General features: G+C 41.5%; 1 protein-coding gene across 1 annotated transcript in view; it reads right to left on the bottom strand.

The window, feature by feature from the left end:
* ATP9B (ATPase, class II, type 9B) overlaps positions 1-25,563 on the bottom strand; it is a 247,304-nt gene that overhangs the window by 158,093 nt on the left and 63,648 nt on the right. Inside the window, exons 7-8 of the mRNA XM_015412490.1 lie at positions 23,814-23,865; positions 2,204-2,298 (exon numbers count right to left, since the gene is read on the bottom strand). Coding sequence (XP_015267976.1) covers positions 2,204-2,298; positions 23,814-23,865 — 147 coding nt within the window. The remainder of the gene's footprint in view (positions 1-2,203; positions 2,299-23,813; positions 23,866-25,563) is intronic.

Raw genomic sequence — 25,563 nt, 5'->3', positions numbered from 1 at the left:
GAGGAGAGGACAGTAAATGACTCATATGAATGCTTGTGATGGCTACACAATATTAGAATTTTGTGGGGAAACATTCTAGATACTGAAGTTTAGTAAAAATACAGACCTTGTGAGCTTTTAATTATCTCGATAACCAAGAAATGTGGCTTAAATACTTTCCCTCTTGGTACACCAAAGTCACGATATATTATACAACAAAGTCACACAATGGTAGAAGAAACTGCACATCACTAAATAATCACAGAATCTCTAGCAACATGGAACTCCTCTACCACTATCTCTATTCTCCCAAAGTGACTGACCGACTAGCTTCTAAGGGATACTGTATATACCTCTGGGGGGCCCAGGCAACCATTTTGAAGTATATTGTTACACCACTGAGCTTGCAAATAGGCTTAACTCACATACAGCTGTGTTTTACGCAAACTTGCACCTCCAAATGAATGTTGTAAACATGATCGCCACAATTCCTGCACTAACTGTAGATTCAAAAGGTGTTTTTGTTCAAGGAACAAAGAAGTCCACTGCCCCCTAAGGAGTACAGGAGTCGTTGCACAGGCCTTAGAATTCAGCTACTACAATTTGTGTGTATATTTATCTATTCTGCTTCTATACCACTTTTCCCCCCAAAAGAAAAAACAAAATAGCTAACAAAGGAACAGTACAAATCTGTACAAGTAGAAGAGGGCTTACTGTTTCTTCCTCCCTTCTTGCAGTGCAATAAACCAGTGACGGACGGACGGACAACATTTCGGCAAGGCAGGCAGATGGAAAGGGCCTCCATCAACAGCCTCCACTGTTCTTTCTGCTTAGCAGCAGAATGGCTGGTCTCTAATCTTAGTCCAAGAGGGGCAGAGCCAGGCAACAGCTGGCTCATGCAGGCTGATGGGAAAGGGCCTCACTCTTGTTTGGACTCCTCCTCCTCACCTTCTATATAAATTTCATTGCATATTGTACCATCAGTCTTTTTAAAAAAATAACTGACTACCTGTTATACTTAAGTATTAAATTACTGAATTGTGTCTTTTTTAAAAATACTGAGTTTTATTATATTACTAACTTTACTTCAGGAAACCCTAGTGAGCAGGCAACATATTCCTGAGGTTTAGTGGCACCATCCTAAGTTTTAAAAATATATGATGAGAAGTTATAAAGGAGTAAACACAATGGCTTGGATTCCGAGGCAGGGGGTCTGGTAAGGAAAGCCATTTATGCCAGCATAACACGACTTTCTCATTTCCACCCTCCCACTATTGCCAAAGAGCCCAACAGCTGATCTTCAGGACTAGCATGAACGGTCAATAGAATTATGGGTCAACAGCGGGAGGAGGAAACTGGTTAACATTATTCCCCTATTTCTGTTAATGGAAATTTATTGTAGGATTCAAGTCATTTTATATTACAAAATATCATGCAATATTCAAAGTACATTTTATCAATCTTTTGCCTGGTTGTTTTAGCTTACAGTTCTTAAAAACCCACTATAATAAAGGTGAATGGAGTAGTTCATAGATGGCTCTCATTGGAGAATTGCCTGGACATGTACAACATTCAGGCTACCATGTAAGTAAGAATGCTACAAGCTGTCTAATGTTACACTGAAACTGTCTGACTAGAGCTAGCCACCAAAATTTCTTTACCCATTCCCTCTTTCATTAAATAAAGAGCTCCTTTGGGTGTGCCTACAGCTTTCAAAATGCCTACAAGAACTTTAGACTTGTTCACCACTGCACAGTAATCTTCCCTTGCACTTCAAACACTACTTCTGAACTACCCTTAAGTTCCCAAAATGGTTAAAATGGTAGGGGTGGTGCTTGAGAAATAAAAATACACATAGCAACCTGCAAAGTTCTTCTGCCTCATCCTATGGTCAAGGCAGGTAAAACACACCCACTACTCATTAATACAACACACACAAATACAACACACACACACACACAAGTTAAAAATTTATAAGCAGCAAATACCCGGTCTACATTTTCCCTTAAAATAACAAGGGTATCAAACATAAAAATAAAACTATTAACCAGAGTTCTTACTATGTTTCTTGAGATAGTTTTTAATGTAACTAAACTGTACAGAGTTGCAGAAATGGCTGGTACACAAGCCCACAATATTTTCAGGATTGAAATTGTCCTTACAGTAACAGAGGATAAGTGTTATCTAATGAAAGAGATAAAAATATGTAGCTTTTAAAACTTACCCCTAAAGCTGGCAGCCTCTGTGTGCAACTAACAGCAACTTTTAGTTTCCAGTCTGTTTCGCCATCTAGCTGATCAGTTCGGACAAAACATGAACCTGAAAGTTGCAAAAGAAAAAGGGACATGTTTTCAATTTTATTAAAATGGAGAGCAACATTAAGGCACAAGACTACTGTTTCTGAAATGTTTTCCAACATTTTAAACCAAGCAGACAAGGAAAATGGAAAAATTTCTATAGACATTGTTTATGAGTCAAAGGCATGTGTTTAAAAAGTTTTCCCTGCTTTTCAACAATTTCTGCTCTACTGAACCTCAACACTACTTCTGAAACTTCACAAAGTTCAAAGTCTACCATTTTTGGCTGGTCCTGGTAGCCATCTAAACTTTGCTGTGGCCATCTAAACTTTGCTGTGGCCACCAATTTTGTTCCTTCATTATCACAGGCCAGAAGGAAGGTCTTGAGGCAGATGTTCCACTGGGCTTGAGATGGTCTCAGAAACAACAGGAAGTCTTCCTCCTTAGGAGAACCTTCAAACCTCAGTGTACCAGAAGAGAAGGGAGGAAAGGGACTTGCACCTACAGTTGTACTGCAACTCATAAGCTTTCCAAAATAGTATGTGCAACTGCTCTGGAAGTCTTCTCAAGTTCAATCTCACTACAGAAACCAGCTCCTTCCTTTCTCTTAGGCTCAATAGAAAGGTAGAAGTTCTGCCTAGTATTGCACTGGGTTTCAGAGGCACTCAGAAGCAGACAGACTCTCAAAAGACCAAACACCTCTGAAGCCCAGTGCAAGGTCATAGGCAAGCCCCATTTGTCTCTCATTTTGCCCTTGCCAAAAATGCACCTGACAACTGAAAGGTAAAGGTAAAGGTTCCCTTGCTCGAAAGCCAGTCAAATCCGACTCTAGGGTTGCGGTGCTCATCTCCGTTTCAAAGCCGAAGAGCCAGCACTGTCCGAAGACGTTTCCGTGGTCATGTGGCCAGCATGACTAAACACCAAGGCACACGGAACGCTGTTACCTTCCCACCGAAGTGGTACCTATTTATCTACTTGCAATTTCTTGCTTTCAAACTGCTAGGTTGGCAGGAGCTGGAACTAGAGATGGGAGCTCACTCCATCATGCGGCACCCGGGTCTCGAACTGCTGAACTACTGACCTTCCACAGCCTGCAGTTCAGCGTCTTAACCACTTGAGCCACCGCAGCTCCTGAAAAGATATGCTTAAAAAAACAGCCAGCACAGCTATGTCCTTTGTGTCTACTCAGCCAGCATCTTTAAAAAGTACTTAATATAGTATTTATTTGAAGATGTAAGCAAATGCATTGAATTTAAAGCATAAAAGCCAAGTAAAAAACACTGGAGTATAATAATTAAAATAATACTTTGAGAGTCAAATAAGATAATGTTTCTAATATAAGAGGCCCAACAGCAGAATTCTCAGCTTAAGTCTCCTTCTTATGTATTAACCATACATTCAGTGAACCTGGATGATAAACTTCTCTGTCCTTGGGGACTATCCAATGTTCTAAACAGTGATCTGGAAACAGGTAGTATACTTTACTGCATAAACTGATATCCTGTGTGCTCAGACATTTACTTGAACTACTAGGAGCTGAGATAAAACAGCTCTGGGGCCAGATCCTACATGTGAGTATCTGATCACCCCTGCCATAACCAATATAAAGAACATACATCTATTGCATAATGTTATAGGCAGGCTGTAGTCTAATCCAACAAAGACAGTTGCAATTGTGTGCAAAAAGTGTAAACAACTTACAGTTTCAATTATTTTACATAGGCAGTTAAAGCAACAGGCATTTACTTGGCAATGTACCAGAAAGCCTGAATTATGAAGAAAAACAAAATTAAGTAGTATCGTGTTTCAGAAAGGATGCTAACCAATTGCCAATCAGTACATTTTGTCTGGGTGCCCAAGTCTGGACAAAAGTGGTGTCATAATCAAAGTACGTGGTCCCTGATGTAAATAAAATCTAGCTAAACCCAATGTTTTATTCATTAATGCCTGTAAATGTAGCAGCTAAGTGAGCTAACTGCTCGGAAGGACGCGGTTGAGAGAGAAGGCATCTGAAATGATATCTGACCCAGAGGTAGAATTTTCCCACAGTACTCTGGCAAAGGAATCTGAAGTACTTTGAATAACTACATTGTTACATTAAAAGCTTATTAAGCAAATAAACATTTTTCTTAAAATGCAAGAACTATATTTCACATAATGCTGTATAAAGATTTCTTCAACACGCTGAATAAAACCAGGAGTACAGCTAGACACATCCTAAAGTAATAATTAACTGCTGAAAATCCAATAATAATTAACTTCTAAAAAAATTCAAATATGGACAGTGAGAATTTTTCAGACATGTCTATGGAAACTGAAAACACTGACAATAAGCTTAAGACAACATGAGAATGCCACAATCCTACAGTACATTCCAATCAACTGCCTATTTTCCATCATACTTTCCCATACAAGACATTTCATGGTTCTCTTTACCCTTCCTGTCAATGGCTGCTCTCATCCATCAATTTCATTTAGAGTTATACTATAGATCAATGCAGTTCAAGACCAGTGTGGCTCCTGTGAATGGTTGACTGCACATATATTCATTTAATAGAGCTCACGCTATGACATGTATTGGCCAGCTGCATTTCCTCTCCACTTCAGCAGTTAATTTCATCAATAACTTATCTCATAGTCCGTTTCCCTTTTATCCAGAAAAAGGAACTGCTTTGTGCCAACTCAGCTTTCAATAGTGATCACTACAGCAGAACCTAAACAATAAAAACCTCCCCTTGTCCATGCATGTTGAAATAATTCTTTAGCACTACTGGCTAGATTTTTCAATGTACAAAGGCATACCCATTTTAGTTATATAACTAAAGGAATTTAAAAAAAATTAAGTGGACAGCATCACGTCAAGCACTAAAGACCACATCAGAAATGACTCTTGATCAATGACTGTAGTTCATGTGAATATATCATTACATGCAATTAATATAATTTGTATATCTTATTCATGAACAAACTAATTGCCAAGCCAGAGCAGCAAATCAGTTAGTTATCCAATACTATATTTTAAAATAGTAACCAAATGTGAAAAAGTCCTTCCACTTAGAATTCAGAGCTGAAATACTATTCAAGCTCTTTTGATCTCCTTGCTTCCTAATGTTTAGTATTTTTGGCACATTTTCAAGCTCTTTTATGCAACTGCAAGGTTTAAAATTATTGTAGCTCAGAAAGAGAGATTGAGAGAGAGAGAGAGAGAGAGAATGAGAATGAATCTCTGAAGCCAACCCCAACTCAGATAACAATAATTAAAAATACTTTTTTCCTATATTTTATCTGTAGGTAATCACATACAAATGTTAGCATGAATAATTGTATAGAAAATTGTAGGTTTTAAAACCCAGGAATGAGTGTTCTACATTAAATATGACTACATATACTTGTATATTTTTTGTTACAATGTAACCCCACATTTCTATATAAACTCAAGATGGCTTCTATAGCTATTGAATGGATCTCCCACTGCTCTTCATTCCAAGCACATGTAACTGTAACAATGCTACATCAAGCACTTCCAAGATCATTCACTGGACCATCACCTCAAATGCCAGTCAGATCAAATAAAACTCAAAGACACCTGGAGTCTCTCTGTCTCTTTAATAAGTATTGTGCAAAAAAAACACTGTAAAAATGTTCACAAAAGTTAAAAAATGTAGAAATCTATCTATATCCCACCTTTCTGTTCAAAAAGAACATATCACTTGGCTAACCAACATAGAACATTCAAACAAAATACAGACACCAAATAGTAATTAATAAAACAGCATCAGATTGCAGCTTTTTTTGAGGACTGGGGCAACCAGTAACAGGCCTGAGCAGTGAGAAAGTTATTCCTAGGCAAACAGTAACATCACACCACAGCTCCTTTTGAGGGTTTGAGCTGCCAAAAGGTTGGGCTGAGCAGATGGCAAAATGGATTATACAACTTCACCACTTCATGATTACAGCATTTAAAAAGAACACAACCACAATGATAAAAGGATTAGGTGATTTTAAAAATTCATATCAAAAGAACATTTTGAAAAATCACCATCAGTATACATGACCACATGAAGCTGCCCTATATGAAATCAGACCCTTGGTCCATCAAATTCAATATTGTCTACTCAGACTGGCAGCAGCTCTCCAAAGTCTCACGCAGAAGTCTTTCACATCACATACTACCTGGTCCTGTTAACAGCAGATGCCAGGGATTGAACTTGGGGCCTTCTGCACGCCAAGCAGATGCTCTACCACTGAGCCACAGCTCTTCTCCCTCTCCTTGGTACTACACATGACTCTCATTGCTGGTTCATTCTCACTTTCTAATACATAAACTGTAAAATCCTAACACAGAACAAAAAAATGGATTTTGCTAAAACTGGAATCTATTTCCAACAGACTATTTACGGGACCATCTTCTCCATTTTGTCCCCGGAAAGGTGTTGCCCTCCTTGGACAACAACACACTGGTGGTCCTTGCAGCTAAGGATACCCGGCTGTCCTCAACCGGGGCCAGGGCCTTTTCAGTCCTGGCCCCAACCTGGTGAAACTCTCTGCCAAATACCATCAGGGCCCTGCAGGGCAGAGATCTTCTCTCTGACAATTCTGCCAGAGATCTTCTGCCAGGCTTTGGTTGAGGACAGTGACTGTTTTCATCTCAGCTGGCACCCTCCTCAGTTTTCCATGATCATTTCGACCTCTTTCCCCTCTGCCTGTGAAGCAGCCGACAGTCTGTAATATGGGAACAAGTTATTCACCATCTGTCTTTTAAAAATGTAATCTGATTTATTGTTTTATCTGGTCATTATTTTTAATGCTATTGTACATCCATAAATCATCATCGTCGTCGTCATTGGTTTGCTGATGAACATGCACAAATTCTCTTGTTCACCATCTCCACTCCTTTTATTTTGATCCAGGATTTACAAGAGCTCAGATCAGAACTTGCTTTTTTTCATTGTACATCTAAGAACAAGTAAATAATATGTAGCAGAGGTACTTTTTTCCAAACCATAAGAAGGTTTTCTAGCCTTCAGTTATACTATATATAAAAACAGCTTCCAGGCTATTTTTTCCTCTTAGGGCAGCTGGGGTTTCTGCAGCAAGTATAAATACCTGATTAGAGTTCACATCACATTATTCTCTATAATTCACTTTCAGTGCTAGGAATATATAAAAAAACAAATAAGATAGAGACCATATTCACAGAACACAGACCCAAGTAATTACCTAAATTTACAAGGTTTTCAGTGAGACAACAGGATATAAATACGGATATTTCAGAACAAAGTATTTGCTATCAAGGCCAAAAGCAGATTCAGAAGCATGATTTACATAAAGAAAATGGCACCAGGAGAAGGGTCCAGCAGTTCTGGACAAATATGTCCCCTCCATGGCTGCTTTAACTAAACAGCGTAACATTGGATCAAAGATTTTCCACAAAAGTGTATCATGCTCTTAGTGGAGGTTAAGAAGGACAGAGGCACTGCTAATAGCATTTTTACTCTGTTGCTGCTTTTGTTACTTTTTCCTATCTACCTCCATTGCCACTTTCACTCTTTTCTCTGAGCCCTCTCAGTTGCTCCAGTCTGTTCCTTTGCCACTGCAGGGTTGCTAGGCAATCCCAGAATATCATGATTTTTTTTTTGAGGCAGGAGATTTTAAACCCTGCCCATTCTTCTTACTGTTTTGGGGTCTTTCTGCAAACCTTGGGGTTCCCCTAGGTATGCAGAAAAATCCCCCCTACCTATACACTGCTCTGCCATGTGGATTTTTTTTTTATTCACACTCTGGGGCCATTGTTCAGAATTAGAAATACTGATAAAATGCTATAAATATAAAATAAGGCATGCAGAGTCAGTTATTTATACCATTCGCTGAATCCTCTATGAGGTGAATGAGGCTTAATTATATAAAAGTGTATTTAAAGTAGAGGTCTCTTTTATTGTTAGCAAACAAAATGTGGCCAGTGGAGAAAGGACAGGCATAATTTGATCCTAAAGGGTAAAAGAAGGAGGGAAGGCTGGGAGCATAATATTCCATAGTCTGCTCTTACTATTACAATTGACAAAACTGTAGATTTTCCTTTTCTTCAGAGATCATGCAAGAACCTCAGCAGGTTCAGAGAAAATTTACTGTCAAACACCTTTTAAATTGAAGTGTTTGTCTAGCAAAATGATGAATACTTATTGTAAATAAATAACCCATAAAACTCTTCTGCAATTAGTAATTTTGTAATGCTGTGCAGAATAACACACACTCATAAGCAGATTGCATACATAGGGGTGTATGTGACCTGTTGGTCTCCAAGAGATATTGCTCAGTACAGCATTCAAAACTGCAAATTCTGTTCTTAGTTACCTCTTTGTATGAAGGATCCTGATTATTTTTTTATAGCCATTATTTTGACAGGCTCATATCTTCAGCATTATGCTATCAAGACTTCTTATTTCTTAAAAATGAAAAGACATTATGGTTTTCTTTTATACCACCATGCTGCCAAGGCTGTATAAATAAAAATTATTCCATCTGTATTCTCTCTCAAGTGTTGTATCCGATAAATTTTTCACAAACAAGAACATTAGCTACAACTAATGCCAGTTAAGCCTCACCAAAACTGAATTATTAAATCTGCCTGCCTATATCCTATTACAGCCTTCTTATGAATACTTGATTTTATTTTGTATAATTGACAAGAGTTGTCAGGAAAGGGTGGTTTTAATGGCAATCAAATTAAGATCAACTGGTATAAGTGTCACAATGAAGAGTCTGTGTCAAGTGCAGATGAATTAATTGGTGGGTCACTGAGAAACGAGGCATGTGAAATTGTCATAAAGTGTTATACCTTGTAATGTTAGCAACCTGAATGTTACAAGTCAGATCTCAAGAGTACCAACAGGCTACTAGTTCATGTCTACAGAAGAGAAAAAGAGTTTGCATACGTAATATTAGATTCTTTAGCAGCAACTTGTATGATTTAAATGATTATGTGCATGACATTTTTCAAGCGATGCCAAGGTGAACAGCAATACAGAGGCGGTACATTTGGGTACAGAGTTTCATTTACAACATTCAGAAAGGTTGTAATAGCTTGCTGTTAAAACAAAAAAGAACTATGATATACACCAAACATTTATGTCACTGCTTGGGACATAAATGGAAAACATTTCGGCATTTATAAGAGATTGATGAAAATTAGTTCTAAAGCATTAATTTTTCTTAATACCACTGAAAGAACTGTGTTCACTCAAGAGATATTTGATCTGAATTAAGAAACTGATGAAGCAATTGATTAATTGGAATTTAAGCCATCAGTCACTGGATCCATCAACAGATTCATTTACATTCTAAACAATCAGCTTATGCTCCAATAGGATACCCTGTATTAATACACAGTCAATATGATACCCTGAATTCATCACAGTTGCTTATTGACAAGCACACAGATGCTTTTAATCCAAGGTTGATCATGCTGCATATATTTAAGGGTTCTTATATTGGCTGTGTATGTTATAGGATTTTTTATTTTATTAAATAAATTATGGAATTAATTTGAATTTACTAAACATCCAGAGAAAAGGATATTTAAAGCATAACTCGAAATTAAGAATGTGGGCAGCTGGTTTAAAAATCCTTTTTCTCTAGATGTTAAGTGAATATAAAATAATTCTATAATTTGTTTAATAAAATAAAGATTCCTATAACATAATCAGAATTTAAGAATGTGGGCAGCTATTTTTGGGCAGGAACGCACAGGAACGGAGTTCCGGCTGTCTCCTGAGTTGGCCACACCCAGCAGGAACTCATTAGCATAATAGACCACACCCAACAGCAGAAACTCATTAGGACTGGCTACATTAGGGGTGTGTGGCCTAACATGCAAAGGAGTTCCTGCTATAAAAAAGCCCTGGGTTTTGACAACAAACAAGGTAAACAGAATAAGAAGCAAAAGGTGGGTGTGTCTGGATGACCACACTTCTGCGAACATGGGTGTGTGTGGCTTAATATGCTAATGAGCTGTGCTGTCAGGGTGTGGCCTAATATGCTAATGAATTTCTGCTGTTGGGTGTGGCCTATTATGCTAATGAGTTCCTGCTGGGCTTTTTCTACAAAGAAAGCCCTGATTATGCCTATCATTTAGAAGGAGTAGTAGAAAGGAGGGAGACTACAGAAAACGGACTAACGAAATCATGAACAAATCTGTAGTCAAAGCACACTAATTGAATGCAACAATAATTATGTAGAAAGCAAAGTTGATAATAATGCCAAACTCATATACATACACACACACACATATTCATAATAAAGAACAATTATCCAAAAGTGAGTGGTTGCATTCATTTAGGGTGCTTTGACTACAGATTTGTTCGTGATTTCATTTATCATTTAGAAGCAACATATCAAAAAGATTTCTGCCCTGGAAACATAGCAAAATCAAGCGATTCAAAACAAGCAAAATTATATCTAAGCAAATATTTAATTTTTTTAATTATACCTAGTTTTGGATAATTTTTAAATGGTAGTTTTGTGATGAAGAAGCTGGTACTTCAACAGTGCTATAGTATATGGAGTAACTACAACGGGGGGCTGCAATCCTAAAGACACCAATGAATGGGGCTTATTTCTAAGTAGCCTTGCTTAGGAATGCTTCCTAAACCCAATGAATTCAGTAGTCCTAGAATCTGCTTAGGAATGCACTGACAGCAAACACAGCAAAATAACCAGTGGTTAATATCAAATTGTTGTGTACTGTAAGAAATATTGCTAAACGAATAATTTTACAGAGCAAAAATATTAACCAATGGCCTTGTAAGGTACCTACATCTATATATCTAATAGCCAAGTTGTTCCCTCTGTACGGATATCTAAATCTGCACATCTGGGGCACACAGGGGGCAAAGAGCTTTTCCTGCACACTTAGGGCATTCCAAGTGTGCAGAAAAATCTGAAATGTAGAAAAAACTATATGGGGAATACTTAAATCCCCCAAAAAGTAAAAGAGTGTTCCCTACGCATGTGCAGAGAATGCACTGGGAACTGTGCCTCCCCACCATTGCTTGGCGGGCCTGGTGGCTGGGAGCCATGCAGGCCTCGCCGCTGGTGCCAGGGAGGAGAAGGTTTGGTGGGCCTGGCAGCTGGGAGCCGCTTGGGCCTCACCGCTGTTGCCAGGGGGCAGAGAGAAGCCTTGGTGGGCCCAGCAGCTGAGAGCCGCGCAGACCTTGCTGCCGGTGCAAGGTTTGGCGGGCCTAGTAGCTGGGAGACACACGGGCCTTGCCATCAGTGCCGGGGGGTGGGGGAGAAGGCTTGGCATGCCTAGTGGGCCTGCCTGCTGGGCTCACCTGCAGCCGCTTCCTCTTCCTCCAATTGGAGCTCCTGCTGCTTCAACGAGGGAGCCGTGGGGAATACTCTAAGGAGGGCTGGGTTTGGAGAAGGGAGAGGCCTCAACTGGATATTATTTGTTTGTTTGTTTAATTTATATCCTGCCCTCCCTGCCTGGGTAGGCTCAGGGTGGCTTACATAGATATATAAAACAGAACACAGAAATTAGTTACAATCACAAGGATATGGTTATAAAACGTAGCATAATATCATAAAAAGTGCTAGTACAGTGCGTACATGAAGGCGGGCACTAGCAGCATCTGCAGGCATATAGTAGGTTAACTCCGTAGTCTGGGTTGTATCGGATGCTAATAATGTTGTTAATATTGGGCCAGGGCCTCACTTTATTGGGTGTAGCTCCCTAGTCAAAGGCCTGGTGGAAGAGCTCTGTCTTATAGGCCTTGTGGAACTGTAAAAGGTCCCGCAAGGCCCTGATATCCTCCAGGAGCTCAATCTACCAGTGCAGAGCCGCCACTGAGAAGTCACAGCCAGTCTGGCTTCTCTGGGGCCCAGAAGGGCCAAACGATTTTGGGACCCAGATTGTAGTGCTCTCTGGGGAACATATGGGGAAAGGCAGTCCCTTAGGAATGTAGGCCCCTGACCATAAAGGGCTTTAAAGGTGAGAACCAGCACCTTGAACCGAATTCGGTATGCTATAGGTAGCCAGTGCAATGCTTTTAGCACAGGCTGGATGTGCTCCCGCATGGGGAGACTAAGCAACAACCTGGCCACCACACTCTGCACCAGCTGCAGCTTCTGGATTTGGGACAAGGGCAGCCCCATGTAGAGAGCATTACAGTAGTCCAGTCTCGAGGTGACCATGGCATGGGTCACTGTTGCAAGGTCATTGCATTCGAGGAAGGGACCCAACTGCCTGATCAGTCGGAGATGATAAAAGGCTGACTTGGCAGTGCCTGCTACCTGGGCCTCCATCATTAAGGAGGCATCCAGGAGCACTCCCAAGCTCCTAATCAAAGTGCTGGCACCAACGACACCACTTTGAAGGTCGAGAGTGGGATCCCTAGCCTCGGACCGCTCCGACTCAGAACCTCCGTCTTCGTCAGATTCAATTTCAGTCAACTAAGTCTCAGCCACAGATTTCAATGCCAGGTCCAGATCTTCCAGCTTCGAGTCAGACTTGTTATTGTTGTTGTTAGTCACACAGTCGAGTCCGACTCTTCGCGACCCCATGAACCAGATCACGCCAGGCCCTCCTGTCTTCCGCCATCCTCTGAAGTTTGCTCAATTTCATGTTCGTTGCATCTATGACACTGTCTAACCATCTCATCCTTTGCCGTCCCCGTCTTCTTTGACCTTCAATCTTTCCCAGCATCAGGGTCTTCTCCAGTGAGTGCTCCCTTCTCATTTGGTGGCCAAAGTATTTGAGCTTCAGCTTCAGTATCTGGCCTTCCAGGGAACAGTCAGGGTTGATTTCTTTTAGGATTGACTGATTTGATCTTCTTGCAGTCCAAGGGACTCTCAAGAGTCTTCTCCAGCACCATAGTTCAAAAGAATCTATTCTTCGGCGCTCGGCCTTCCTTATAGTCCAACTCTCGCAGCCATACATGACTACTGGGAATACCATTGCTTTGACCATGCGGACTTTTGTTGGCAGGGTGAGGTCTCTACTTTTTATCATGCTGTTTAGGTTCGCCATTGCTTTCCTCCCAAGGAGCAGGCGTCTTTTAATTTCATGGCTGCAGTCACAGTCTGTGGTGATCTGGGATCCCAGGAACGTGAAGTCTGTCACTACTTCCACGACTTCCCCTTCTATTTGCCAAGGAGTGATGGGGCCGGATGCCATGATCTTAGTTTTTTTGATGTTGAGCTTCAAGCCCACTTTTGTGCTCTCCTCTTTTACCCTGAGCAAGAGGCTCTTTAGGTCCTCTTCACTTTCTGCCATTAGAGTGGTATCGTCTGCATATCTGAGGTTGTTGATCTTTTCCCCAGCAATCTTAACTCCAGCTTGTGATTCATCCAGGCCAGCATTTCGCATGATGTACTCTGCATATATATTAAATAAGCAAGGTGACAATATACATCCTTGTCGTTCTCCTTTTCCTATGCTAAACCAATCAGTTGTTCTATATCCGGTTCTAACTGTTGCTTCTTGACCTTTATACAGGTTTCTCAAGAGACATGTGAGGTGGTCTGGTACTCCCATCTCTTTAAGGCCTGCCATAGTTTGTTGTGATCCATACAGTCAAAGGCTTTAGCATAGTCAATGAAGCAGAAGTAGATGTTTTTCTGGCCACCCAAAAACAGATAGAGCTGGGTGTTGTCTGCATATTGGTGACACCCTAGCCCATGCCTCCAGGCAATCTGGGCAAGGGGGCGCATATAGATGTTGAATAGCATCGGCGAAAGCACCACCCCTTGGGGCACCCCACAAACTAGTGGGTGCCTTCAGGACAGCTGTTCCCCAATGGTCACCCTTTGTTCCCAACCCTGGAGAAATGAGGAGACCCACTACAAGGCAGTCCCCTGAATCCCCGTGTTGGCAAGGTGGTGTGTCAGTAGCTGGTAGTCGACCATGTCGAACACTGCCGACAGGTCCAACAACAACAGCACCGCCAAACCGCCTCGATCCAGATGCCTCCGAAAGTTATCCATGAGGAAGACCAGTGCTGTCTCCGTCCCATGACCTGGTCAGAAGCTGGACTGGATCTAATGCTGAGGTGTCATCCAAAAAACCCTGCAACTGAATTGCCACAGCCCTTTCAATTAGTTTGCCCAAATAGGGCAAATTGGAAACCGGACGGTAGTTAGCCAATTCAGCCGGATCCAAGGATGGTTTTTTAAAGAGAGGGCATACACTACCTCCTTGAGTGCCCCAGGGAACAGCCCCTCAGAGAGGGACTTGTTGATAATTTCCCTTAGGGCACCTCATAGTCTGTTGTGGCCTGCTTTAATTAGCCACAACGGGTACAGATCAAGGAGGCAAGTGGCCACAAAGTCCACCCTCCAAAGAAACCCATTTTGTCCAAGAAGACTGTATAGAGTTCAGTTGTAATTCTGGGGGGGGGGGTTCTCCAGGACCCACTTGGAGGTTGGCAGCCCTAGGCCTGGAAGTGGTCTAGGTTTGCCAGGTCACCCCTGGCCATCAGCAGGTGATGGGGGTGGGTAAGGTTGCCAGATCCAGGCTGGGAAACTCCTGGAAATTGGGGGTGGATGCTGGGGAGGACAGGGACCTCAGTGAGGTACAATACCATAGACTCCACCCTCCTAAACATCCATTTTCTCCATGAGAAGTTATCTCTGTAATCTGGAGATGAGCAGTAATTCCAGGGGATCCCCAGGTCCCACCTGGAGGCTGGCATCCCTAGGCAGCACCCTCTGGGTGACTTGATACCACCCGATTTGCATGACTCAACTAGGCCTGGCTGCTTCCTACTGTTCATCAGCAACCATCCTATGAAAGCCAGTGTGGTGCAGCAGTTGGAGCTTCAAAGCAAGGTCTGCAAGACTCAGGTTTAGATCCCCATCTTATGGTGGAAGCTGACTGGGTGATTTTGGACCAGTCACATACTTTCAGTCTAACCAACCTCACAGGGTTGTTGTACAGATAAAAAGGAGGAGAGAATAATGTAAGCTGCTTTGGTCCCCACTGTGAAGAAAGACTGTAATTTTCCTAGATAGAGGCTGTGGGGGAGTGGGATGGAAAGCTGAAGACAGAGAGGCAGATAAAGGTAGGGTGGCTGGTGAGTGGGAAGGAAATAGGGCTGCCAACTTCAGGTTGGGAAATTCCTGGACATTTGAGGGGTGGAGCCTGGGGAGGGGAGGATTTGAGGAGGGGAGGAACTTCAGACCCATATAATGCCATAGACCCCACCCTCCAAACCAGCCACTTCCTCCATGAGAACTACCATTGCCAGCCTCCAGGTGAGGGCTGGAGATCACTCAGAATTACAACTGTTGTCCAGGCGACAGAGATCAGTCCCCCTGGATAGAATGGCTGCTTTGGAGGGCTGAATCTATAGCATTATACCCTGCTGAGGCTGCTTGCCTTCCCAAGCCTCATTGTCCCAAGGCTCCACCCCCAAATCTTGAACCATTTCTCAACCTGGAGCTGGCAGCCCTAAGGTGAATTGATCTCTGTAGCTGGGAGATCCATTGTGATTCCCAGAGTGTTGCCCCTGCTGCTGTGGAAGGAGAGGAAGCAGGTAGATGGCTGGGAGAACTGCCACCACTGCTGATGTTGTGGGGGGTGGGGTAGGATGCAGCAAGCAGGAGGCTGGGAGAGCGATGGGGGCAGAAAGAGAGAATGATGGGGTGGGGGAAGAAAGAGAAAGAGTGATAAGGTGGGGAGGCAAAAAACCAAAGAGAATGATGATGGGTCAGAAAGAGAGAGGAAGTAACATGCAGGTAGGAGAGATAGAGAGTATGAAAAGGGGGGCAGAAGAGAGAAAGCATGTGAGAGGGGTAGGGGGACAGAGGTGGAAGTAACGGTGTGAGGAATGAGATAACCATCCCGCAAGTTTCTTGAGGATCTCCATTTGCTCAGACATATTTTCTCTCTAGAAGTATTAGTTGACAAGTTTTTCTGGCCCAAACATTTACTGGAAATGACAGCTGTCAGATCTTCATGAAATTTTCATGACACAGATTATACAGACAAATCACCCTTCAAGCCTTTAAGTGCTGTTTTTGAAAGCCAGGTTTATTTCACAGTAACAACTCTAATATTGGATGAGGACGTCAACCTGGTATACATCACGGAGACCTACATGGATTAAGTGGGAGAGGATTGTTCTCTCTCAGCATTGTCCTTTAAGTTTTCAACAGCCTGGACCTGGAAGGTGAGAGGCCATGGTCTCTCTGTGGCACTCACCTGATGCTTTGTAATCCAAAGTCCAAATGCTGAGTGTATGTACCTGATGCTGGGTACTTTGGATAGAATCAGGATTCAGTTGGTGTACTGCCTACACCATTGCCCAATAATCTCCCTGCCTGAGTTGACAGAGCAATCTTTCGTCTGGTTTGGTTGTTCAGGGATAGCCATTTAAACCTAACAGCTGAGTGGTGTGGGGTCTGCCCTTCGAAGTGGTGCGGAGCAAAACCAAAGGGTTAAATGAAGCCCCTTCCCAGGTGATTTCAGCCCCCTTCTTCCTGGGTGAAAAAGGGGGAACTGGATTTGTAAGACCAGTTCAGTTCGGGTGGGGCTGGTTCCATTCAGGGGTTTATTATGTGAAGGGAGACAGAAATGAATGAGAAACATGTGGAAAAGAGGGAGAGGAATTAAGAGAGGGAAAGGTTGTTTTATCTTGCTGCAACACCCTAACTAGTGCTTTGCAAGTTCTGACTGAGCTGGGTGCAAGGAAAGGGAGAGAGAAAGGCTAAACTACCGAGGACTGACCTGCAGACTGGCAATTGGTGTAGCAGATATCAGTGTTCTGGCTTGGTTGTTGATAAGGAAGTTTGCTTCAGTCCTGGAGAAAGGGAAGTCTAGTTGATCCTAATGTGCTTTTTGCTATGCTGAGACTTTTCTGCGCCCTTAGTGGCTGCAGCCAGAACTGCATTTTAAAAATAAAACAAAAGACATTCGACTGGATGCAACATAACACTGGCTTCAAGGGCCTTGCTCAAGCTCTGCCCAGGGTGGACCATACTGCCCAGGGTGGATCATACCACCGTGCCCTTGGTACACCACCGCTAATGCTCCCTCTAAGCTGTGGAGTCTTGTGAGCAAAAATTCTACTTTGTGAGCTACTAACATTAAATTTGTGAGCAAGTGATTTGGCTACTGCATAATTTAGTTTGCTCTGGAGCCATCCTTCCTGAGCTAAGACAAAAACGTGTGAGCCAGAGGATAAAAAACTGTGAGCTAGCTCACACTAATTCAGCTTAAAGGGAACACTGCGCCTCTCCATACTTTTAAGCTGGATACCCAAAGGTTGGGTGAGAGAAAAAATATTTTGAGAAATAAATTAAACCAGAATACATGTATTTATTACCAAGTGCACTAAAACTATACTTTAAAAACTTTGCCCTTGAACTGGTGAATATTCGAACTACGAAGTCCTGAATCTATATAACCTGATACATTTCCATAGTTCTAGGCTAAAAACCTTGAACCACTAAAACGAGACCAATACATGTACGCTACAACATATAAGCACGTGTTAGTGCCAAGGCAGGTTAATTATAAGGCATTCCAGATATCCTGCGTGGCAAAAGAATTGGGCTGTGTGAGGACTACCTTAAACTTTCAAGCACACACATCCAAGGAATGCAGGTTTAATAGTTCTTTCTAGTCATGGCTATCTTAACTCTCGAAGTGTGAATATATGTATCAACCTTTAACTGACAAAGGTTGATCCTGTTTTATTGGTTCTAGGTTTCTCAAAATATTTTTTTACTCTCACCCAACTTTTGGGTAGCCAACATTGTTGCTTCTTAAGGTTGGGTTCCTTCCCCTTCTGTTTTGGTTTGTTCTCCATACTTTTATACATATGCACACCCACAGGTTAATGACATGCATAGACTCCTAAACTCCACCAAAACTCCTGGAATAGAGCCATCACACTCCTCTATCCAAATAATTGTCCATGAATTGCTAAAGTACAATGTTCCCGACTCAGCTTGTTAGCCACCGGGGATATCCAAAAAATATCTATGTTCTTGCTTCTTTCAGACATCCTGGCATATACATTCATCAATAGTACCCCGGATTTCCCCAGTGCCTGGGGCCAGCTTATCGTAGTGGTATTCCACCCCTGACATTTGTATGTGGCAATGTCCTTGGATTTGATTAAGGTTATCTTTTCACAGCATTGCTGTGGGGATGTTTTCATAGACCCTCTTGACCATCTCCTTGAAGAGCCAATTGTATATTGCCTTCTTGCAGTACATGTTTATGAGCCCTTGGTGAATGTGATTTTAAGAGTCACAGTTCAATAAATATCCTGATCTCTACACCATTCTACTGCTTTGAGTGTCTCTGTTTTTAAAATGCAGTTCTGGCTGCAGCCACTAGGGGCACAGGGAAGTCTGAGCATAGCAAGGGCATGGGGGTAGGGTGGGAGACTGAAGAGGGCAGAACTTGATTTTCTGCCTATGTTCAGTGTGTTTTATTGTTTTAAGTTACACCAGGGTTCTTGCTGGCAAAACATTATGATGACCTTAGGGACCTGACTGGGACTGGAGTGGCTTAGGGTGCCAACTAAGCCCTACTCCGTCCCTGATGCTGCCCATTCATATACAGGCACGGAAGTTACTTGGAACCTGTATGTCTTTGGGATACACCAGTGTAGGGGTTAGGTGCCATCCTAATCCATTCAGCGACAGGATATTGCACTCCTAAGTTTTTATAACTGGCTGGCAGCAATGGTAGGACGGAGAAGGTGCACTTTGGAATCTTTGCTGGTTTGGGCAGGGCAAGCATCCAGTGAACCACACCCTGCTTCTTGGTGACTAATGAAGGCGGTTTCCAGGCTTCCTGGGAATAGAGGTAAACCTCTCCTTGCTGGTGATCTGTGTGTGTATGTGTGTCTGTGCATACGGACAAAGTATACTTTTCAGGTGCCCTATTCTCCACGTAGTGACAGATGCTTGCTGTAGAAACTGTGTGCCCTTTCCACAGTGGCGCACCTAGCCTATTTGGTCACTGAGGTGAATAATTTTTAACACAAAATAAAACAAATAATAATAATGGCCAGAAAATAGATTCAGGTGGGTAGCTGTGTTGGTCTGAAGCAGCAGAACAAAGTCTTAAAGGTGCCACTGGGCCCAGACTTTGTTTCAAGGGTCAGAAGAGAAAGGCAGACAGTGAACAAAAAAAGTTAACTTCATGTATATAATCATGTCAGTAAAAAAAAATTCAAATTCCAACATACTATTCCACCATGAGAGCCAGCGTGGAGTAGTAGTTAAAGTGTTGCACTAGGATCTGGGAAATCCAGGTTCAAATCCCCACTCGTGCCATGGAAACTTGCTGGGTGACCTTGGTCCAGTCACATTACTCCCAGCCTAGCCCTGACCTGGAGAGCCCCCAGGATAGCCTGATCTCCTCAGATCTCAAGCTAAGCAACGTGGAGGGAGGCAGGCAGCGACAAACCACCTCCAAATGTCTCTTGCCTTGAAAACAAGGTCAACATAAGTCAGCCGTGACTTGACAATAACAACAACAAAAAATTCGATCACACCACTCGTGTTCTGAGCAGGCACTTGAGAGGGTTCTGTCGTTTTGAAGCCCAAGAGCTGACCATCCTAAACATCCACAAGGCATTTTTGAGAGCTAGGAGTCTGCCTGTGTACTAACTTTTACTAACACTAGCTAAAGCATCACAAAATACTGGTTGCAAGCTTCACCAGACTGGATGTTAAGAAACACACTGCCCCCCATCCTCCATTGTTTCCAAAGACTAAAGTCAAACCAGAGAATCTCTGCAGTAGAAACTGAAGGTGGGCGGCATTCTTGCAAGCACAGCAAAATCAGTGCAGTGTATAGAGTACCCAGCAATACCAGTGCAAACACAGAGTGCCCAGTGGAACCCAGTGCCATTGTGGCAATGCCAGCTGATGTCAAGCACAGAATCACAGTCCAAGCAGGATGGAGGCTTGGAAGCCCAGCAGAACCAGTGCAATGTACAGTACACAGCAAACCAAGTGCCTTCTGTTCATAATATTCACAATGGTTTGCTACTATACTACTGTTAAATACATTCTGTCACCAAGCAAGATAGGGATGAGTATATCCTGAGACAAGGAAGTAAAAATAAGGGGGCATCGAAAAAATTAGGTGAAGGGAGACAGAAATGAATGAGAAACGTGTGGGGAAAAGGGAGAGAAATTAAGAGAGTGAAAGGTTGTTTTATCTTGCTGCAGCACCCTAACCACTGCTTTGCAAGATCTGACTGTGCTGGGTACAAGGAAAGGGAGAGAGAAAGGCTAAACTACTGAAGAAAATGACCTGCAGGCTGGCAGTTACTATAGCAGCTATCAGTGTCCCGGCTCACCCTACCCACATGCCCTTGACATCCACTGACCAAATTATAAGGCAAACAGTGTGGGACTCTTTCTCTCTCTGGATCCCTACTATACTGAGAGGTGATATGACAACCATCTTCAAGTACTTGAAAGGCTGTCATATAGAGGATGGTGCCCCAGAAAGTAATATAGAGAAGGTGCTCCAGAACCAATGGGTTGAAATTAAGTCAAAAGAGTTTTCGGCTAAACATTAGGAAGAACTTCCTGACAGAGCAGTTCCTCAGTGGAACAGGCTTCCTTGGGAGATGGTGGGCTCTCGTTCTTTGGAGATTTTTAAACAGAGGCTAGATGGCCATCTGACAGCAATGCTGATTCTGTGAACTTAGGTAGATCATGAGAGGGAGGGCAGGAAGGGTTGCATCAGTGCTTAGTGCTTTCTCACACATCCAGGGAAGTGCTGATCACCACTTTGCGGTCAAGAAGCAATTTTTCTCCAGGCCAGTTTGGCCAGGGATTCTGGAGGTGTGTGTGGGGAGGTATTTGTGAATTTTCTGCATAGTGCAGGGGTTAGACTAGATGACCCTCGAGATCCCTCCCAGTTCTATGATTTTATGCCCGCTTAGAACACAGACAGAGGTGCTCTGGTTATAGGAACTCCACTGAAAGGGCTTGAGCACTGTCATTCTGTGAGACATGAATAGTGATAGGCTAAGCTGTTCAGAGGGCTGGATGCTGTGCCACCATTTTTTGGCTTATGGCTATCAATGTGGTAGAAAGGGTGGGGAGTACTTCTGATCACCTCTTGCAAACTCTGAGAAACACGTGGCTCTTTCTCAGACATATTTAAAATCTGGCTCTATGTAGCACATATTCATGCTATCGGTCCAGAGTCCTACTATAGTTAATCATCCATTCACCCAGTGATCCTACACTCCTGTGAGCTAGGTCAGCAGCATCATCTGTAAATGGGTGGCTGAAGCAAGGAAAAGTGGCTTGCCTAATGCCACCTAGCAAGCATATCTCTACTGCAATCCTAAACTGTCTTTCTCCAGAAGTCAGCACTGCTGAGCTCAAGGGGCTTGTTCTCTAGGAAGTATGCTTTCCGATTTCAACCTAAACATATTATTCAACTCATGTTTGTGTTTTAAAAAACAGCTCTATCACATAAAAGCATATTATTCAGTGGCTTGAGATAGGTGTCAAAACATTGCTAGCCTGAGTGAAATCAAATGTTAAAACTGGAATAGGAACTGAGATATGAGAACAGATTAAAGTAGTTTGGACAGATTGTTGGCAGTCACTCATGCCCTGAAGACAGAAGTTTATTTGGTCGTATGTGCAAAACTTCACTCTAGTCGTTTGTCATTCTCTGTAGCAATACATCTCCAAAACTTTTTGTTTGTTTGTTTCAAGACAGGTAGGTTTTATAACGTATGGTTTCTAAACATAATAGAAATTTTTAGAACACGTGCCACAAGTAACTATCAGAGCTTTATTATTCTGGAGCAGTCTCCTTAGAAAGAGAAAGAATGTGACAATTCAGTTGAACAGCTGAATTTCAAAATGCCACATTCTGGCTGCTATTACACACACTAAACAATCCAGTTTCAATGCACTTTCAAATTGGATTTTGCCCATTCACACAGTAAAATCCAGTTGGAAAGTGGATTAAAAGTGGATTATTTAGTGCATGTGATCGCAGCCTTTCTGTGTCTTTTAAAAAGTTCAAAATGCCAGATGTCTTTCGTGAAGAAAGCACTAAGTAGTAATCTTCAATTATAATTTATAAATGCAACAAACAATGGCATTTGTTATTATTAAACAGCTTATTATTAAATATAATATTCATTATGTTGTCAGGTTCTGGTTACAACACTATACATATTTTAAAAGCCTGGTATCGACTACAAATTGGCTGCATAATTCACACTATAAATTTGGAATTACTTTAATTTAGTGAGGCATATTTTTAAAAAAATGAAATGAAAACCTCAAGTCTTAAGAGGACAGGGATACAATGAGCAATAGTTATGGCAAAACAGAACTATGTAGAAAAGGAATATCTGAATTTGGACCAAAGGCTAACCATGTATTATTTTTTACAAGTTTCTCTTACTACCAAAAAGCTATAAAGAGTATACACAGATAAACTCAAATTATATATAGACTAATATATTGAAAATAGAAGAATCAATGAAGTATTTAATATATCAGCAATGCATTAAAAATAAATCAGTCAACATTACTTCATGTTGGAGAAACAATGACAAAATTTAATTCCGTCCTTATTTTAAAAGCACTTATTGCCATGTGTTTGAGAAATGGGTGATTCAAAAAACAAACATATCACCAGCACAATTAACTGAGGTGGTGGCTGCTTAAACCAAATCATTCTGTAATTTTTAAATTATTTTTACTGATAAATAATTCTGTGGATATCTGTGCTTATCATACAGTGCTAAAAGCTGCATCTGTGTTCTTTGTTATAAAAGATATGAAATCAGCACAAAAACATGGGCTAGATCCAACTACCTTTTCTATGGTGAAAAAGGAGGAAGGGTCCCTGTTTGATCACCCAAAAAGGCTATGCTATGGACCATAGGACTTGGATGTTCAAAAGACATGTGCAATGAGTCTGGTACTAATGAGGAAAAGTCAATGACATTCAAGCTTGCTGGATATTGAAGTAGTAGTATTTAAATATATCACACTAAGGCAAGGTAGTCTAATAAGAGGGCCATGAGTAGAAAAAGAGGTGCGCATGAGCAGCATCTGCAAATTCTGAGTGCAGAATTAAACTGTGCTACAGCTTAAGAGAGGGTTTACACATTAAAATCAAGAAGAGTCTCCTTGGATGCTGCTTGATTTCTGCACAGCAAACTGAATGATGTGACAAAGTACAGCCACTCTACAGGTAGGAGCATGACTGTGATGTGAAATGAACATTCAGTTCATCACCCAATTGCTGCATACATGACTTAAAAAGCTGGGCCAAAGCAGATGAAAATATTGTTTATTGATTTAAATGAGGATACTTTTTAAAAAGGGGACAATACAAAGCAGAAGATAGACAATCAACCCAATGAGATACTAAGGTATAATAAAGTTTCACAGAGCATTTTCTCTGAATTCAGCAATATAAAAATTACTAGAGCCCATTTATAAATACTACTACACATATTTCATCACTGCATGCATTCACAAAGTATGTACATAATAAGACCAAAAATTTAAATATACCTGTTTTTTCTGAAGTTCTTAGGAACACCATGTCAGATGGGATTCGCTGATTCTGTTAGGAAAAAATATTTTTTTATGTCCAGTAAAGTGTATAAAAGTATGTAAAAATATTAGACTATTACTGTATAAAGTTAAAATAGAATGTATCCAACAAACTTAAATTGCACTTAAAATTCTGAAATCAATTTTCAGGGGGAAATTACACAAATCAGTAATTTTTGTATTACTGAAGACATTCAAAAAGCCCTTATTTTTTAAATGAAGTATCTACAAAATAAATAACATTATGCAACACAAGGAGGGGAAACTGGGCTCAGAAGGAACATATCCTTCATGCCAAGTCAGTGTGGTATAGTGGGTAGACTGCTGAATTAGAATCCGAGGGACACAGATTCAAATCCCAACCATGGAAATCTGCCATGGCAACTTGCTGGGTGACCTTGGGCCAGTCACACACACTCAACCTAAACTACCTCACAAGGTTGTTGTGAAGATACAATGGAAGAGAGGAGAACAATATATGCTGCTTTGGGTCCTCACTGGGGAGGAAGACAGGGCATAAATGAAGTAAGCCAATATATAAATTCATCCACAACCACCCTGTCATCCTTTTGGCAACAAACAGGCAGTCCCCTTTCATGACCAAAAGAATCCATTGTAGGGGGTGAATTGAACTACACACACTCTACATTATGTGCCCGTTGAGCTTCTTCCTTTAGACAGCAAAAATGCCCCTTTTCTGTTAAAAAAAAAAAGTTAGGTGTAATGTGGAGGGAATGACACAGCAAACTATATTCTCTCCTTAGACCAAAACCTTAATTACTTTGGAAACTTAGGAGGGTGAACTTGCAGCAGGCTGCTTGTTCCCTGTAAGTGCTTGATGGTAGTGGCATGTACAACTTTCATCCCTACCAGTTTGGGGATGAGAAGGGAGGGATACATTCTGGAGTCATCCCCTATTTGTCTGCAAAGATAGGGGACATGTAACACTGAAGCTTACTGTGTATTATGCAGGCTGTAAAGAATGCTACAATATTTTGTAGACTTCAACATCCATATTTATTGCAAGGTGGAATTTTGTGTTAGGGAAACAGAAGCGTAACTTGTCACACCTTTCATCTATGAAGTACAGGCACTGAGAAAGGAGGAGACTTATCTTGCTCAAAGGACTCCTTAAACTGTTAAATACAGTGTCCAATAAATATTTGACCCAATCACAACACATTCACAGTTTTCTGTTTTCAATAAAGACTCTTATTTCAGTAGAAATTTTGTTTTCAAGATATATCATATTATAGCAGGCATGTCCAACTTCAAACAGGTAGTGATCTATTTTTTCCGGCCAAAAGTGCCGGTGATCTACCACCATGAAAATAAAGTTTCAAATTTGTTTCAAATTAGATTTTAACCCACTAAAGTTGGGTTCCACTGCCCCCTCCCATTTATAATGCACCTTCTGTCATTTACTGGTAAGCAAAATAAACAAAAACAAAACGGAGACGAAGATCCAGAAAGAACTGCGAACATTTTTTATTTTATTTTATACCAGGAGACCAAGTGGGGCTGGTGATCTACCTCTGACCCCTCCGTGATCTACTGGTAGATCACGATCTACCTGCTGGACATACTTGTTATATAGTCTTTACTGCCTAGAAGTCTTGTGGGGGAGGGGGGTTAAATAAAATAGTTCGACCACACATGAACTGATTGTTTGGATCCGTTTCAATCTGTTTCAGGTCCGGTTATGGGA

The sequence above is a fragment of the Gekko japonicus genome, unplaced genomic scaffold, assembly GCF_001447785.1.
Source record: "Gekko japonicus isolate JY-2015 unplaced genomic scaffold, Gekko_japonicus_V1.1 scaffold54, whole genome shotgun sequence".
Lineage (NCBI taxonomy): Eukaryota > Metazoa > Chordata > Lepidosauria > Squamata > Gekkonidae > Gekko > Gekko japonicus.
This window is presented reverse-complemented; position numbering and strand designations above follow the sequence as displayed.